Source organism: Pelodiscus sinensis, chromosome 1 (genome assembly GCF_049634645.1).
Source record: "Pelodiscus sinensis isolate JC-2024 chromosome 1, ASM4963464v1, whole genome shotgun sequence".
NCBI classification, from domain to species: domain Eukaryota; kingdom Metazoa; phylum Chordata; order Testudines; family Trionychidae; genus Pelodiscus; species Pelodiscus sinensis.
In genome coordinates, this window is record NC_134711.1 from 231,240,919 (window position 1) to 231,254,160 (window position 13,242).

At 45.2% G+C, this 13,242-nt stretch overlaps 1 protein-coding gene across 4 annotated transcripts in view; it reads left to right on the forward strand.

The window, feature by feature from the left end:
• Positions 1–3,064, forward strand: part of MAP4K4 (mitogen-activated protein kinase kinase kinase kinase 4) — a 248,345-nt gene extending 245,281 nt beyond the window's left edge. For all 4 annotated transcript variants that reach the window (XM_075917256.1, XM_075917252.1, XM_075917268.1 and 1 more), the window contains one exon: positions 20–3,064. In XM_075917256.1, the coding sequence (XP_075773371.1) occupies positions 20–103 (84 nt within the window). In that variant the 3' untranslated portion in view covers positions 104–3,064. The remainder of the gene's footprint in view (positions 1–19) is intronic.
• The last annotated feature ends 10,178 nt before the right edge of the window (positions 3,065–13,242 follow it).

A 13,242-nucleotide genomic window follows, 5' to 3' on the forward strand; every position in this document is an offset into this window, starting at 1 on the left:
GTTTTCTCTTTCTTCACAGGTTTTCTTTGCCTCTGTACGGTCTGGTGGAAGCAGTCAAGTTTATTTCATGACCCTAGGCAGGACTTCTCTTCTGAGTTGGTAGAAACGGTGTGATTTGACAAGGGATTGCTGACATCCAGAGTCTTCGAGATTCTCATGACTTGGAATTATTAGTAACTGGAGTACAGACCTGCACTGATGCAAGCACTCCATGTGAATGTGTGTGCAGACATCACTAGTGTTGGGTTTCTTTCTGTTTTTTTAAACTGAGGCTGCAGTGCAGCTGGTGCTGTAAAGATATTACCATCAGGTGCTATAAGTCTTTGAAATTTGGGATCACACTAGAAAGCAACAGGTCTCCCCCCCACACACGCTCCTGTCAGCTCCAGAATTTCTAGGCTTTGAATGGCTCACTTTGTTAGTGTGAAAAGAGAAAGGGTTATCATGAATATGCTGTTGATTTGACACAAGGCAGGCAAGAGAAGGTGACAAGTGGTGGTGAGAGCGTCAGTCTTGCTGAAGCAGAGGGCAGATTTAATCTAGTAATGTTAACAATGTATTTAATTGACATTTCTTTTTTGTAATGTGACAATATGTGGACAAAGAGGAAGGTGCAGGTTTTCAGAAGTTAATATTTATAAAATGTGAATGACACAGTGACTAGGATAACTTCTTTTGTGGGGATGGGGGGAGGGGCGGAATTCTTGTTTTTTTGTTTGGTTTTTGTTTTGGCCCTGGCCAAGAGCTTTGTCATTTTTCTGTGTACCGGGTTTTGCCTGACACATGTGCAGATGATAAAATGTTTGTTCATTTTCTATAATGATTCTGTGTTAGGACAGAACTTGGGTTGTCTCACAGTATTAGCACTGCCTCAGTTTAAGGTTTAATTTTTGTTTAAACCTAGAAGTGCAACAACAGTTTTACCACAGTCTGCACTTGCAGAATTAAAAAAAAAATTCCAAACTACATATGTTTATTTTTTGTGCCTACCTCATTGTTTTTAATGCATAAAAGAGGTGGTTTAGTTTATACATTTTTAGAGGAAAAACCATGAATATCTAATTTAATCTTAATACCAAAACTACCAGATGAAAGGTTTGACTGTTATTCTGTAGCAAGTTTCAGCAGAAGAGGGGAGTAATCCAATGAGATGGTTAAAATAGCCTTATGGCAGTGAGACACTGACTAATGTAATTGCTAACTTTGAAAATTGGGCTCTTTTTTTTTTTAAACCAATTTAATCAGTAATGGAAGAGGGTGAATTTGGAGGTTTCACTCTTCTAACACGTGGGTTTTAGTAACAAGCAGGTAACAATAACTAGTCTAGTTCTATAAACCATTAAATGTTGTAGGAAACATTTTGGGGAGGTGATGTTTTTCTTTTCTAAGAATGCAATGCACTAAAACTATTTTAAGAATGTAGTTAATACTGCTTATTCGTAAAACAGCATATACTTGTGTTTAGACGTAAGATCCCAACTCTGCCCTCCCCACCCTTTTTTAAAAAAAAAAGTCAGTTTTATTTTATGAATAAGTTTCTGACATTTGTAATAAATGTCTCAAGAGTAATAATTTGTTTAATGGCTACACGTTCATTACTTGAGAATTCTTGAGTATATAATCTGTTGGTGATGTAATAATGCACAGTGTCATGATTCAACCATTTTTATTTTATTTTTTGTTTTTGGTGGGGTACTTTGTTGACAGCTGCCTTAAGCTGTTCATTCAGTGAACAGGCTCTCAGTGTTTCACTGGCTTTATCTTCTGCTGTGCTTACCTTACTTTCATGGCATGACAGGTAGGGCTTTTTAAACATTCTTTAATCAAACGGCTTGATTGTTCAAGTGACTGGTCATTTGATTGCTTTAACAGCACCAACTAGGCAAGTGCTTTGCTCCACAAACCCTTCTTTTGGCATCAGTCCTGACTGCTGTACATTCTTCTAATCTGATCAGCGTTTTTGCTGAACATTTTCCTTTGAGTATCCAAAACAGTTTGAAAGGGGAGCTGGTGTACACTTCACCCACACACATATCAAGAAAGCCTTACATTTCCTGGCAGAGTACTTAGAAATATTTTTTTAAATCATTTGACTTTTGGATAGCACTGAAGGTCAAGGGTGGGGACAGGTTTTTTCAGTCTCTGTTACAATCAGCCAGAAGAGCTATCAATTTTCTGTTCTATAATGAACTAAGGGGACTCAGAAGCCCAACATAATCACAGACATAGATGTAATAACAAGATGGCCCTGTAGCATCGTTAACCAACACTGATCAATTCTACATGGTTTTAATTCTTACAGCACTGTGTGGTTAAAAATGGATTTGGTTCTTCTCCCCAGCTCACACACTACCTTGGAAATCAGTACAATTCCTGTAGATAAGAATGTTCCAGGGATTCCCTAGGTTAAAGATATGTGGTGTTAACGTTCTGATGCTTGTAGGGGGAAACTCATTCACTGGAGCTGCTGGATGGCGGCACCTGCCTGCACAGTAGTGCCAAGGTAGCCAAACGACAAGTAAAAACAGTGTTACAGAACCACTACATATAGAACGTTGGACTCAGTCAACAGTGCTTTTGTAAGAGCAGGGGGAAAAAAGCTCCTAGGTTTAGTTTTAAGCTTTAATAAATAATAACTTTCTGTATCTTTAAGTCAAAGTAACCCTAACTGTATGACTGCAGTGTTTTATTTTTATCTTATGCACCTGTTATGTTGGAGAAAATGTTTACAAAAATGGTTTTGTTACACTAATGTGCATCACATATTTATGGTTTATTTGAAAGTGATTTTTGTGGGGTTTTTTTAGTTTTTCATAGTAGTAGTAATACACTTTTTGTGACTTATAACCCCAAATTCTGCTGATTATAAAGATGCTAAACAATAATACAAATGACAAACTGCATTAAAATTACTAATTCTAGAGCTGCAAAGCAGACTGGTGACAAGTAAACACTCAGCCTTTTTTTGTTTGCAGTGCTATCTAACTTGTCTTCTGTGTATTATGGATATTACTGTTTTTCCCCCCATTTTTCCTTAAATAAAGTCAAAATGACACCTACTGTATGTGGAAAGTATTTTAAAATCTCTTTTTTTTGGAGGGCGGTATTACTATGGAAGTATGGCAAAATGAAATTTAGGGACAATCTCAACAGGTGTAAATGACGTAGTTCCATTGAATGCCGGGTCTGCCCAAATGTACGTCAAAGGAGTAGTGTACAAAATTGGCACAGAACTCCCACTTGTATAGTCTGTTCCTGGCTGCATCCTGTGCATGCATTCCACCATCCGCTGTTTTCTTTCTGTGGTGAGTATTGTTCAAAGTGTATATGCTTGTGTCCTACTTAAGGACACAAAAATGATTCTGAGAGATATAAAACTCCCTTTCTGGACTTCCTGCAAATCCTCGTAAGAACTTTCCCTGATGTTCATGTAGAAATCAACTGATTCTAAAAGATAAAAGGAAAGAGAGCGAAATGGAATGCTAAAATGTTAAATACGTAATTGTAGAGTCACATTTATAGTGAATCTTAACAGATATTTGCATTCAGACTATGAGGAGAATAAATTCTTTTAGGACATAAAGAATCAGGTATGGATAATTAAGCTATATTAAGCATTGCTGTATTATAATTGCTGATATATTTTACTCTTTCCTGATTGTTTTAAGATATAACAATAGTGGTTTATCAACAGGAGACCTTTGTGATTCTCAGAATCGCTATTCACGATTTTGCGTATTTACAGGTCTCTCAGTACGTTCCTCTTATTGCAGTGCATCCCCCAGCGTGGGGGACGGGGATGCAGCCTTGTGGGGAACCGTTACCAGAGGGTAGCAGTGGTCAGGCTTTCATCACGGGGAGCTCACCACTGGAGCCTAGGAGCCACTGTCACCAGTATTTGCAGACTTTGCCATTCATAGTGGTGCCATAGTGGTGCCAGAAATGTATCTTCATGAATAGCAAGGGTTTATTGTATTGGATAAAACAACATAATGATATAGCACTTACAGAGTACTTTGCAAGATCTCCGTGAGAGTGATTCCCATTCTACAGAGGTAGAAACTGCACAGAGTTTTGAAGTGACTTGTCCAAGATGATCTTGGCATATGCCCAATGATTGATTCCTTGGGGCACATGACCAGGGTTCATCACCATATTTGGTCCACTGGTTGGATCATTAGCTTGCCTGGGCCAATGACTAGTAGGAAGTGGGAAGTGAATGCTAATCTCTGACACACACGCTCTTGTCCGAGATCACACACAGTTGATCACTGACACATGATTGAAACCCCAATTCCACAGCATACTTAAGACCATGTCTAACTTCAGTGAGATGAGCAGAACCATTTACTTCAATAGGGTTACTTTCACAGAATCATGGAACTGGAAGGAACCTTGTAACGTCATCAGCTCCAGTCCCCTGCACTCATGACAGGACCAGTGCTTGAACTTAGCCTCTTGCTCACAAACCTTGCTGAACTGGGGCCTTATTCATTATATACCAAGTGCTAGTTAAGGCAGGAGACCAGATTCTCTATGCTTTGCATACGTTCAATAGTGCCAAGAGGGTATAAAATACTATTTTTTTTTGTCATTTCGAAGCAATTTACTTCCTCTTTTCCCAGGTGTAAGTGCCCATATTAGGTGCAAAGCAGTGGAAAAATTAGGCCTTGCATGGGCAGTGGCTAAAGCAAAGGACTGGGGAAACTAGAATCTAGTCCCTGTATTGGCCCTGACTTAATGGCCAATGGACTATAATACAGTAATTTCTGCTTATTTACAGCTCCTCAGTTGCCTGTAAAAAGTTGCCTTTTTTCCAGCAGTTGCCAAGAAGTGGAAGATAGGTTTGTGGGGCTGCATCCAGAGAAGGAGGCACTGGGATGTGACTTCTCAGGATTCAGCCCTGCAAACATGTTTGTGGGAAGACCAGAAAAAGGGAGGAGTATCATGCAGCTTCACAGGGCCTGGCACCCACCTTTCCTACTGCTGTCATGCCTACACCCTCTCTCTCCGTTCAGGCTGCAGAACAGGACTCTGGCAAGTGCTCCCCTATTTGGTGGGCACGTGGGCCCCTCAGTTCTTACTTTCTGTGTGAACCCTGGATGCAGCTGGCAGGAAGCTCAAGAACATGCCAGCACTTGCCTGAGATAGGTATGTGGGACTGCAGCTCAGGGAAGCTTGTCCTAGGGCTTCCTTTCCTGGATTTAGCCTTGCAAATCTGCATATGGGCTGGCCCTTTCTTCCAAAAAAAATTCTCAATAGGTGGCGTGCTGGTGCCAGTGTCTGACATTAAAGGCAATTATACAATTGGTTCCCAGCAAAATATTCCCATTAACCAGAAGTTGTTCATATCTGTATTGCTATGAAGCAGCGTCCATTGTATAAATATTTAGTGCCTCAATACATTTATAAAGATCATATATGTTTTGGTGCAGGGGCCACCATTTATTATGTTTGCACTCTATCTAGCACAGTGGTTCTCGATCAGGAATACGTGTACCTCTGAGGATATGCAGAGGTCTTCCGGGGGGCTACAGAAAAGGAACTAGTGAAGTCAATACATACTAAAATGTCATACGGCTTGTTTCTATTGTTCTAGATACTGTACACTGAAATGTTAAGTACAGTATTTATATTCCAATTATTAATTTTACAGTTGTATGGCAAAAACAAGAGAGGGAGTAAATGGCGGGGAAATCCTGCTCAGGTCCTTCTTGGCTGAAGCATGCTCAGTGACTGATGTAAGGTACAGACACATGTTGATAGGTGCACAGGAGGTGGGTGGGGATGAAACATAGTACAGAAGTTGTCTCTGCGGAATTTAGCTGCAAATACTAACTGAGCATGTGCAACTGGCGATTTTTCATCCTTATAACCTGGCTAAATTCGTAGGAAAGAACATCATCTTCAGTAGGAAGACCTACCTTTTCCCTCGAGAGATAGCTCTATGTTTGTGAGAGAAAAGTCTCTGAATCTCCTTGCCAACATCCTGTTGTCTAGGATTGTGGGGAAAGGTCAGTCCCGGAAGGGAAGTCCCTAATAGTAGCAAATTGTCATTTGCTTCCCCCCCCCCCCAAAGAAAAAAAGCAGTGTAAGTGGTGAAGGATGATATTGCCACATTGGACACATAATGTGCTCTTTGTCCTGACTGCAACAGGAGCCCCTTTATGTCATCAGCGTTGTGGGCTGTACCTTGTAGAATGTCTCTCTACTGGGGATTTTTCCATTAGTGTGTAGCTACTAATATCTTAGGTGCTATAAGCACTGTATTGTACAGGCATAGCAGTTCTACACTGCAGTTTATACAAATATCCCCAATAGGGAGTGATCCTTAGTTTCAGCATGAAACCAATGTTGACCAATCTGTCAACGCATGCCAATAACATTTTAGTTGCTTGAATATGTGTAATACTGCCAACGATGAGAATGTGAACAGTTTTCATTGAAAGCCTGTTTTCTAATACATTGAATTGATTGCAAACCAATTTTTACACTGAACAACCAGTTCTAATTTCATTAACAAATCCACATGTTCTGGCAATTTCAGTCCTGACTAATGTAATGTTGTAAGAGAGTTGTGAGTGACTAATTCTGAGCTCAGCTGGCCGTGCTGACTCTTAGCCCTCATCACTGCATGCTTAACGTTCCTTTCGGATTGAAATATTTTTAAGCAAGCACATGTTGCAAGGTCTAATCACACTACAAAGAAACTGATGAGGAGGTGGCAAACAATGAATATCTAGCTTCCAACAAGGTCCTTATTTGTCTAACCTCTGTCAGCAGGCTGTGCTGTCTTAGCATGCAGAGCAAAAGCCTGTATGAATTTTGTGCAAGAAATTATTACAAGCTGTAAGTGGCTTTCTCACAACTGTGGGTCTTGCAGGGCAGCAAGACCAAATTCTTGCCATCATCCAAGCCACCGTAATGTTAAAAAAGTGCAGTTCTTTGCAAAATCTACACAGTTAAGTGACACTAATGTTGAGAATGTAAATGCTGGTCATCAGGACATTTACTTATGGCTCTCACAGTGTGACTGTGTTTAGACTGAATGCTTTAGTATGGTGGATTCCTGACTCTGGTCCATGAAGCTATTAGTGGTTCATGCCACCTATGGAGATGAAGGCCTTTTTGTGAAACTTGGGGGGGGGGGGGTGTATGTGTCTAGGACAGTGTTTCTTAAACTTTTTAAGACCGAGGCACACCAAACAGGATTTTTTGTTGGTGGGGAAAAGGGTCGGGGAGAAAGTTATTGGGGGGGAAGGGGGGGGGGGGGGAGTTGTTGAGCAAAACAACAAGGTTGCCTTCCCTTTAAGGGTGGCCATTTTGAATTTTGTTGTTCTCCGAGGCACACTTCCGACTGCCTCATGGCATACCAGTGTGCCATGGAACACAGTTTAAGAAACACTGGTCTAAGAAGACTTGGCAGATGATTGAGATTCCATTCTAGATGGGAGGGAGGCAGGGATAGTAACAGTGAGGGAGACAGCACTTATGGAAACAAGTAGCTGTGGCACTTTCAAGACTAAAAAATAGATAGTATCCTGAATGTTCCTGGGCAAAACCCACTGCTTCAGTTATGGAAGGAGAGACACAGGAGCTGTGATTACTTGGCTTCCATACTTCTCCTTACAAGGATTACATCTCCTAAAAGTTCTACGAGTTTTCTCCTTTTAAGTTCCTTCAGAAAAGGCTTCTGAAAAAATGGATTTCTCTTTCATAGCCAGTGAAGCGTGTCACTAGAATACCCAGTCAATGCAAATGAACCACATTCATGTCAGATGATGGCTGAGATTTTAAACGTATATTGTCAGTACTCAGTTTTTCAAGTGCTTGCTTATGTCTCATTTCACATCAGATGTGTGTGCTTGCTACATGCACCGGTGCCGGAAGTTTTTTCCCCTCAGCGGTATCCCTAGAGGACCAGCTCTTGTGCCCTCTGGAGTGGCACCCGTATGGCAAAGTATAAGGGGCAGCGCTGGCTCCTCCTACACTCAGTTCTTTTTTGCCACCAGTGATGGTCAGTGGCTTCATGTGCTCTGTGGGTATGTGGGGCGGGGGAGAGGGGAGGAGTCTCCGTGAGCTGCTCCTGCCTGCAAGCACCACTCCTGAACTGTGGCCTATGGGAGCTGAAGGGCTGGTGCCAGCAGAAAGGATCAGCGTGTGTCCCCTGCCACAGGGACACATTGGCCACTTTCAGGAGTGGCCTGCCCTAGCCTCACTGTGCCTCCCACCAGGCACCACTTGTGGTAAGTGCTGCCCAGGGGGAGGCTACATACGAATCCTCTTGCACCCCAAGCCCCAGTTCTGAGCCCCCTCCCAGAGCCAGCATCCCATACCTCCAGCATGTTCACCCCCTCCTGCACTCCAAGCCTCTGCCCTGATCCCGATCGCCTTAGCACCAGCGCTGCATATCCCCTCCTGCCCCCAACCCGCTTCCCTGACCTCTCAGAGAGCCAGCACCCCAAACCCCTTCCTGCACCTGAAACCCTAGCCCAGAGCCCCCCTCCCAGAGTATGCACCATACATCTTCCTGTACCTCGAGCACCTGCCCCAGCCCTGACCCCTCTCGCTGAGCCAGGACTCCAGGCCCTCCTTGCACCCTGCCCCTCCCCCCCGGTAACCTGACCCTCTGCCCCAGCCCCGTGAAAGTGAGTGATGGAGGGAGAGGAGATGGAGTGAGCAGGGCCAGGCTTGGGAGAAGGAATGGAGCCTCAGGGAAAGGGCAGGGTAAATCTTGAGTTGCCCTTAAATTCAGAAACTGTTCTTGGGCATGAAAAGGTTGGAAACCACTGGTCTGTATCATCAGCACCGAAACCTGCCCTATGGCTCCAGACACAGTGGATTCCCCCAGCCTGCCCGCTCATACTCGGGAGCCTCAGACAGGCCAGTGACCTTGACATCCCAACCTGCTCTGGTACTCATGGCTTCAGGGGAAAAGACCCCACAAGTCCAGGTGGATCCTGCTGGACCACCCATGAGTGCTATGGAACCCGCAGGGCTGGCCTTTTCCGTATCGTTCCTTCATGAGGCCCCTTCACCACAGAGGTGATCCTAATGTACACTGGAAGCTATTAAAGGGGGGGGGCTCCCAACCTAGGCTTGCAGGCAGAGGAGTTGGAAGAGCAGTTGGACTCCCTGTGCGATATCCTTTTCTCCACAGCCCTTGCTAGGGTAGCATTATCCCTTCAGAAAGGGGTTGTAAACTAGTCCATCACAGTGAGTCAACAACACGGCCGATGGCCCTCTATTTCGTTCGCTTGCGTATTCACCCGAGCTGGATCCGTCGGTCAGCGGAGTAGGGGGGTTCGGGTCCGCCCCCTCTCCGAACTCCGGCCCAGGGCCCTAAAGGCAGGGACCCAAGGTCCCTCCCTAGCAGATGGGGGAAGTGCCCCAAAACACACCCGCTCATGGGCTCCACGACCCTGCCCTGGGCTGCTTCCTACTCCACCAGGCCTCCCGGCCCGCCTCACCCGCGTTATCCAGTCTCACCTCTCCCTTCTCTTTCCTCCCTGCTGCTCCGTTCACCTCCTCCCCCTTTGCAGTGCCGGCCCCAGGTTTAAATCCCCCGCCGGCTCCGCTCCCCCTGTCCGTCACTTCCTCCGCGACGCCCCTCAGCCTTCCTTCCCCCGTGACCTCATCAGCCCGCGCCTCTCTGGCCCCTCCCTCCTGGGCCTTGTCTGTCGGCGCCCTTTGCCTCCCGGAGCTCCCCACGCCGGGTCCTGGTGCGTCCGCACAGCCCGACGTGCTGGGCCTGTCCGGGCTCCCTGCCCCCCGGTGTGTCCGCCCGGCGTCCCCCCGAGCGCCCTGAGTGCGGGGCGGGAGCGCCCCGTCACACCACTCCCCATTCATTTCGTCCCTTATACTCTCCCTCTCCCCCGCGTCTCCCTCGGACATCCTCGATAGGCAGTCCGCATTTTGATGGGCGATCCCCGGCCGGTGCACAATTTTGAACCTGTATGGCTGCAGACTCAGGTACCACCGAAGTATTCTTGGGTTGGTATCCTTCATGGTGTTGAGCCACTTCAGGGGGGGCGTAGTCGGTTACCAGGGTAAAGCAGGCCCCTGCAAGAAAATATCGTAGAGCATCTACCGCCCACTTAATGGCTAACGCTTCCTTTTCGATAGTGGCGTATCCCCTTTCTCTATCAAACAGCTTCCGACTTAGGTATAGGATCATGTGCTCGGCCCCCTCCCCCCCCCCCGTCTCCTGCGTCAACACGGCCCCTAACCCTGTTTCCGACGCATCGGTCTGGAGGGTAAAGGGTTTTGAAAAGTCGGGTTGGGCTAGTACCGGTGCCTGAGTTAGTCTCTCCTTTAAAGCTTGAAAGGCCTTCTGACACTGCTCAGTCCATTGGACTCTCTGCGGCTTCCCCTTGTGGGTCAAGTCCGTCAGCGGGGCAGCTAATGATGCAAAGTGGGCCACGAACCGGCGATAATACCCCACCAACCCCAGGAACTGCCTTACTTGTCTTTTTATGGTGGGGGTAGGGTAGTCCTGAACCGCTTGAATTTTGTCCACGAGGGGCCTCACCGTCCCCTGACCTACCGTGTACCCCAGATAAGTCACCTCCTTCTTTCCAAACTGGCATTTTTTGGGGTTGGCCGTGAGGCCGGCTTGTCTCAAGGCCTCCAAGACTGCCGCAACGTGTTCTAGGTGGTGCTCCCAGGTCTCACTGAACACTATAATGTCATCGATATACGAGGCCGCGTAGGGCTGGTGTTCTCTCAGGACCCGGTTCATGAGGCGTTGGAACGTTGCGGCTGCCCCATGTAGGCCGAATGGCATGGTCCGGAATTGGTAAAGGCCGAAGGGGGTCGAGAAGGCCGTCTTCTCCCGGGCCGCTGGCGCCAGCGGGATCTGCCAGTAGCCCTTCGTTAAGTCGATCGTGGAGAGGTACCGGGCCTTCCCCAGCTGGCCCAACAGCTCATCAATGCGTGGCATAGGGTATGCGTCAAACTGGGAAATCGCATTAACCTTACGGAAGTCAATACAAAACCGGAGGGCCCCATCTGCTTTGGGAACCAGAACAATTGAGCTCCGCCACCCGCTGTGCGATTCTTCGATTACCCCCCAGTTCAGCATGTCCCCCAGTTCCTTCTTTACGATGTCCCACATCTTACGGGGGAGGGGTCTCACCTGATCCAATACCCGCTTCCCTGGCTCGGTGACGATCTCATGCTGGGCCAGATGCGTCCGTCCCGGTCTGCTCGTCAGCACCTTCCGATGCCTCTCCAGTAGGCTCCGGAGTTCCTGCTGTTGTTGCACCATGAGTTCGGCCCCGAGCGTGGCTTCTTTGACCGTCACCTCCGGGTCTCCCCACGGTCCGAATTCCACATCCTTCGTCTGTGTTTCTATCAGAAAGGGAAGCCACCTCAAACCATCCTATGGATGGCACAGCTCTGATAATACCGGTGTGTTTAGTTGATTCTTTAATATTTTACAAGTGCATGTTTGTGTTACTCAAAAATAACATGAATTTATATTTGAATAACTCAGCCTAGTCACACTTGGTATCTTTAGTTCTGTGATTGCTGTATTGGAATGTAATTACAGCTACTTATCTCTAGTTCACGGCTGTTTTTCTTTTTCTTATATCTTAGAAACAATTTAAATTCCCTAAGTGGTGAGATCTGTGCCTTTTATAAATCCCAGCGGGGAACTTATGCTATTTTGGTGAAGAGAAGCCTATGTAAATTTTTTAAACATCACTTCTAGAGGTGGGCTTGAACTGCAAACTTGAAGTCTGTGTTGGGAAAGGATTAGCTTTGAATGCTCTGCTCTCAGGTTTCACTTTGGCTCCAGCACGTACCAAGCTATGTAATTCCGTTACAAGTATCAATTCCAGCACCTCCTAAGTCTTGTGGTGTGTTCAGGCCTGGTATTTTGGGGTGGGATAGAGCAGAACGGAACAGACTCATGCCTATACTTATTTTTTTCTAATAGTTATACAGTTGATGCATTAAAGATTGTGCTGTTGTATCAATTCACAAATTGTGTTTTGCTGATAGCATGAGACTTGACGAAAATAATGAATTTATTTGGATTGATTGCAATGAGCTGCTTTGTGAGCTGAATTATTTTCATTTCAGGATGTTTTTGAGACATTTCAAAAAATTGTGGCATCACAGAAGGGAAAGTAACTGATGTGGGAGCCCGGGGAGAGGAAGCCTGAGGATGCTTCTAAAAATAGAGCTAACTAGCCAAATAACATCATTAGCAGCATTTTGCATAAACAGATGGGTACCAGCTGTTGTCCTGCTGAGATACAATGCTACACTGTATAATCCAAGGAAAGTGGGATGCACTTTAGCTCATCAGTGATACACTTGTAGAATGAAGGTTAATGTACAAAACACCACAAAACCAGAATGTTTTTTTTCAAAATAAATATGGAATTTGATAGAAAATGACAATTTTTCCAGAGTACAAAAACAGAAACATTACCATGAGTGTGAAGTTACCTTTAGTTCTAATAGGCGGAATAAAGTGAATATTGACAGTGTATAGTACATAAATGTATATATATTTTTTTATGGATCAGAGATGGAGAGGGGGACTATTTTTAGCACTAGTTGCAAATGGTACATTTTTCTTTTTGTATTAAATATTAAAATATGGATTAATGTTTTGTGAAACCTTAAACTAGCTATATAGCTGGTCAGAAACAGGATAAGGTTATCATGAAGTGAAATTTTCATGGAAATATCAAGAATTTTTAAATCAAATTTCAAATTTTGAAAAAATGTTGATATGCTTTAATTTTTTATTCATTGCTGAAGAGCTTATTGAACGAGAGGAGGGGATGGGGCTGAGTAAAGAGGTCTATTGACCTGTGAATCAACAGATTTCACAGAATGTCCAATTTCACCATAATGGCAGTGAAGATGTCGGTACCTGTCACGGATTTGATATTCAGCATGTGTGCTGGTACAACTCAGGGTCACTAACGTGCATCATTTGGTCATGAATCTTGTGTTACTTGGTGTCTTCCTCCAAAAGCTGGAGCTTTAAGAAAAGTGTTTGTGAGGATGGGGTGAAAATTTCATGCAGGTACTGTTGTATTGCCCCCCTAGGGGATTCAGGTTACGGAGTTGAGATGTTGGGGGTTCAGGAGTCAGGGCTGGGACCTTGAGGCGCTCAGGGCAGAGGGTTGATGTGTGTTTTGGGGTGCAGGAGTCAGGGCTGGAGATTGGGTGGTAAAAGCAGAGGGTTGGGGGGTGGGGTGGAAGAATCTAGGCAGG